The 4,248-nt window shown below is 40.2% G+C and overlaps 1 protein-coding gene across 1 annotated transcript; it reads right to left on the bottom strand.

Annotated features, from left to right (window-relative positions):
* Positions 1-1,600: 1,600 nt before the first annotated feature.
* Positions 1,601-3,751, bottom strand: LOC107061466 (uncharacterized). Its single transcript, XM_015310745.1, has 3 exons — positions 2,933-3,751; positions 2,210-2,821; positions 1,601-2,071 (listed from the first exon to the last, which is right to left on the bottom strand). Exons 1-3 carry the CDS (start codon positions 3,749-3,751, stop codon positions 1,601-1,603), a joined length of 1,902 nt encoding a protein of 633 aa, XP_015166231.1.
* Between the last annotated feature and the right edge of the window lie 497 nt (positions 3,752-4,248).

Raw genomic sequence — 4,248 nt, 5'->3', positions numbered from 1 at the left:
AATATCCATTGAATCAGCCTTGGTTTAGCATCTTTCTTGTTCAATAGGTACCTAATAACTGCATGGTCAATAAAAACAATAACTTTAGTACCTACCAACTACGATCTGAACTTGTCGAAGGCGATCACTACGGCCAGCATCTCCTTCTCAGTCACTATGTAATTCACTTGAGTAGAGTGAAGGGTCTTGCTTGCATTATAGATTGAGTGGAACACTTTATTCTTTCTTTGTCCCAACACTGCACCCACTGCTACATCGCTTGCATCACACATGAGTTCAAATGGTAATTCCCAATTAGGGGCAATTAAGATGGGAGCCTCAATTAAGTTCTTCTTCTGCATCTCAAAAGCTTTCAAGCACATCTCATCAAAGTCAAACTTCACCTGTTTCTCCAGAAGGCTGCACATGGGACTTGCTATCTTGGAGAAATCCTTGATGAATCTCCTGTAAAAACCTCCATGACCAAGAAAACTACGCACACCTTTTACAGAAATGGGAGGGGGCAATTTTTCAATAACTTCTACTTTAGCCTTATCAACCTCCAACCCAGATTTAGACACCTTGTGCCCCAACACTATCCCCTCTTTACCTAAAAAATGACACTTCTCCGAGTTTAAAATCAAGTTAGTGTCATCACATCTAGCAAGTACTCTATTAAGATTTCAGAGACATACCTCAAAAGACTTCCCAAACACGGAGAAATCGTCCATGAACACCTGATCCTCGGGTGCAATCAAGATCTGGTTGTAACCTGAATAGCCATCTAGGAAACAATAGTAGTCCTCCCCTGCTAACCTGTCAAACATTTGATCAATAAAGGGAACGGGGTAGTGATCTTTCCGAGTAGCATCATTGGTAATCTATACAAATTCGCCACCCAGTCACTGTTCTAGTAGGAATTAACACATTATTTTTGTTCCTTACCACAGTCATACCTCACTTCTTGGGAACACATTGCACCGGACTTACCCACTTACTATCAGAGATTGGGTAAACAACCCCAACATCTAACCATTTTATCACTTCCTTTATTACCACTTTTTTCATCAAAGGATTTAGACGTCGTTGATGTTGTGCACTTGGTTTGTGATCATCTTCCATGTAAATTCTGTTCATACATAATGCCGGACTAATCCCATGAATATCAGCGATTTGCCATCCAATTGCTTTCTTCCTCCACTTCAAGATTTTCAATGCCGCCTCAACCTATAAATCAGACAATTTTGCAGAAAGTATAGCAGGCAAAGTTTCATTAGTACCCAAATAAGCATACCTTAGGTGAGCAGGCAAGGCTTTTAGCTCCAACTTAGGAGCATCTTCAATTGATGGTTTTGGAAGGGGCCCTAACTCGCGATCTAAGGACTCCACTTGAGTCATACGAGTTTCTACTACTGCTAGATTTAAGCATGATTGCTTCAGCATCTCCCTCTAACTGTTGACCCACTAACACTCTTTCTAAGGGGTCTTCGGGCAAAACTAACTGTGACTCTACTATGCAATCAACCACAATAATAGAAGACAACTCTTCATAAATAAAAGGTAATTTTAAAGCGCGGTAAACATCAAATACCTTTACCTTATCATGTGCCCTCATGGTTAGTTAAACAGATGTTACATCAATCAATGCCTTACCCATGGCCAAGAAAGGTCGTCCCAAAATGAATGGAACTTCAGAATCTGGTTCAAAGTCTAAGACCACAAAATCTACCGGAAAAATCAATGAACCTACTTGCACTAACGCATCTTCTACCACCCCCTCTGGCCTAGCAATGGATCTATCTGCAAGTATGCGAATAACAGTGGTTCGCTTTGGACTACCTAACCCAAGCTTTTGATACAAAGATAGAGGCATTAAATTTATACTTTCCCCCAAATCACACAACCCCCGGGCATGAACACTTTGCCTAATTGTAATCTGCACAGTAAAACTACCCGGATCTTTTAACTTTGTGGGTAGTCTGTTTTGGATCCTTGAGCTGCACTCCTCAGTAAGTGCTACAGTTCCATATTCAGTGAGTCTCCTCTTGCTGGCCACTATATCCTTCACGTATTTAGCATACTTCGGGATACCCTGCAAAATGTCAAACAAAGGTAGATTAATGTGAACTTGTTTAAGGAGAGAAAGAAACTTACCAAAGCATTCATCTTCATTCTACTTTTTTAGCCTCTGTGGAAATGGAGGTGGTAATTTCTTTTGAGGAACGGGTACCTCAATATTGGAGCTTTTTACTACCTCTTCCACCTTATTTTCTTTGTTTGATACCTCAATGTCTCTTTTCTTAGGAGCTAGTTCCTCTAATTGCAACCCACTTCTAGTACTTACCGCATGAAATTGCTTTGGATTTGGCTCAGTATCACCAGGCAGCCCGCCTTGGGGACACAAGTTCAAAGAATTTGCCACTTGCGCAACTTGTTTCTCTAAACTCATTTGAGACATCTGGATGTTTCTAATGTTCTCATCCTGCTTATCTATTCTAGCATTTAATTTGGTCCTTATTTCAATCATGAGCTTTTGAAATAGATCTTCATTTGTCATCCCCCCTTTTGGTGCACTAGAATTTGAGCTTTGGATAGGATTGTAGTATTGTTGCCTAGCCCCTTGAGAACGGTATTGGTTAATCCATTTCGCCTGATTTTGGTTTTGGTTCCCACCCCATGAGAAGTTAGGATGGTTCTTCCAACTAGGGTTGTAAGTATTACCATAATTTTGTTGCACTCCACCCCTTTGCGCATTACCCACATAGTTTACGGAATCCGGGTTTGCCTCGCATTGTTCGGTTTCATGAGTTCCAGTACCACATACCTCACACCAATTTGCTTCCTATTGTACTACGTTTACCGAAGCCTAATTTAGAGCTATTTGTTTAAATTGCAATGAAATGTTATGTTGCATTGCATCAAATTTGGCATTTATGGCAGTAGCTTGATCTACATCTAAGATCCCTGCAGCCTTTTGGGTGGGGGTTCTAGACATTTCCCCCTCATACCCTTGTTTTCCTTCTGAAAGTTTATCAAGTAGGGCGAAGAACTCTTCACTTGTTATGGATAGGGCTTGTCCACCTGCTGCACTATTAAGAAGAGAACGAGCATTATAATCTAAGCCTTCAAAGAAAGTGTGAGCAAGTACCTCATTGGTTTGCATGTGGTTTGGGCAAGCAATCAACATTTGTTTGAAATGTGCCCATGCTTGGTACATGACTTCCCCTTGTTTTTGAACAAAGTTTATTATCTTCCCCCTTAACTTCGTAGTTTTCTTGGATGGAGAAAATCTACTCATGAACTTCTTTGCTAGATCATCCCAAGTGGTGATGGAGTTTGGTGGCTCAGAGCCTAACCAACGTCTTCCGTCTCCTAACAATGAGTATGGGAACAAAGTCAACCTTACAAAGTCTGATGAGACTCCAATTGGGATGTATGAATTGGTGATGTCTATGAAGGTCCTAAGATGGATTTGAGGATCCTCGTGGGGAAGACCAGTGAATTGCCCATTAGTATGGAGGATCTGTACCATTCTCTCCTTTAGTTCAAATCTACCCCCCGGTGAAGGTTTCCTAATAATGGATGCCAAGTTGGCTGTAAGTGGGACTGCCACATCACAGACTGGTCTTGCGGGAACAACTGGCAGTACTCCTTGGTTATTTGGGTTCCATGGGTTATTCACATTTTCCGGGTTATTCACGTTTTCTTGATTATCATCATCAAAGTTTCCCGGAATACCTAACCCCAATTCTCCTAGGCGTCCCTGGTTCATTTTTCTGCGCTGGCATAAAACTCTTTCCAGTTCGTTGTAAGGTTCGACAAGATCTCATTTCTGAGCCAAACCTGAAAATCAAGTACCTGCAATACACAAGCTAAGATCAAGTAATTAATATCTAAGTATATTAAGTATAGACTTAAGAAGATTGAATATAAATCAATTTCTAAATCCCCGGCAGCGGTGCCAAAAACTTGTTGCTCTCCAAAATACACGCAAGTGTACGTAGTCACACAAGTAGTATAGATTATTTAAGAAACGAGTTATCGTTCCCAAGGGACTTATGATCAACTTATATTCACTTAACTCTACAACTAAAAGTAACCAAATAAATTTTCAAGAGTTGATGATTTAGTTAAGTAACTACTAATAATTATGCACTAAATAAAAGTAACCTATAGTGACCGACTTTGTTAATATGTTTCAAGAAAGTTTTAAAACAACTCTAGGGCTGCATCATACATTGAATATCATGCATCATATCATTAGCTTAG

The sequence above is a fragment of the Solanum tuberosum genome, unplaced genomic scaffold (assembly GCF_000226075.1).
Source record: "Solanum tuberosum cultivar DM 1-3 516 R44 unplaced genomic scaffold, SolTub_3.0 scf00138, whole genome shotgun sequence".
Taxonomy (NCBI): Eukaryota; Viridiplantae; Streptophyta; class Magnoliopsida; order Solanales; family Solanaceae; genus Solanum; species Solanum tuberosum.
The sequence above is the reverse complement of the archived record's forward strand: the minus strand, read 5'-3'. Positions and strand labels throughout refer to the sequence as shown.

Excerpts from the sequence above, each read along its gene's own strand:
- LOC107061466 (XM_015310745.1), bottom strand. The coding sequence starts at position 3,751 with ATGAACCAGGGACGCCTAGGAGAATTGGGGTTAGGTATTCCGGGAAAC. Across the intron at positions 2,822-2,932 it reads AGGCTGCAGGGATCTTAGAT|GAAGCAAATTGGTGTGAGGT; the intron begins GTAGATCAAGCT and ends GTAGTACAATAG. Across the intron at positions 2,072-2,209 it reads TAAAAAGCTCCAATATTGAG|GGTATCCCGAAGTATGCTAA; the intron begins GTACCCGTTCCT and ends GACATTTTGCAG.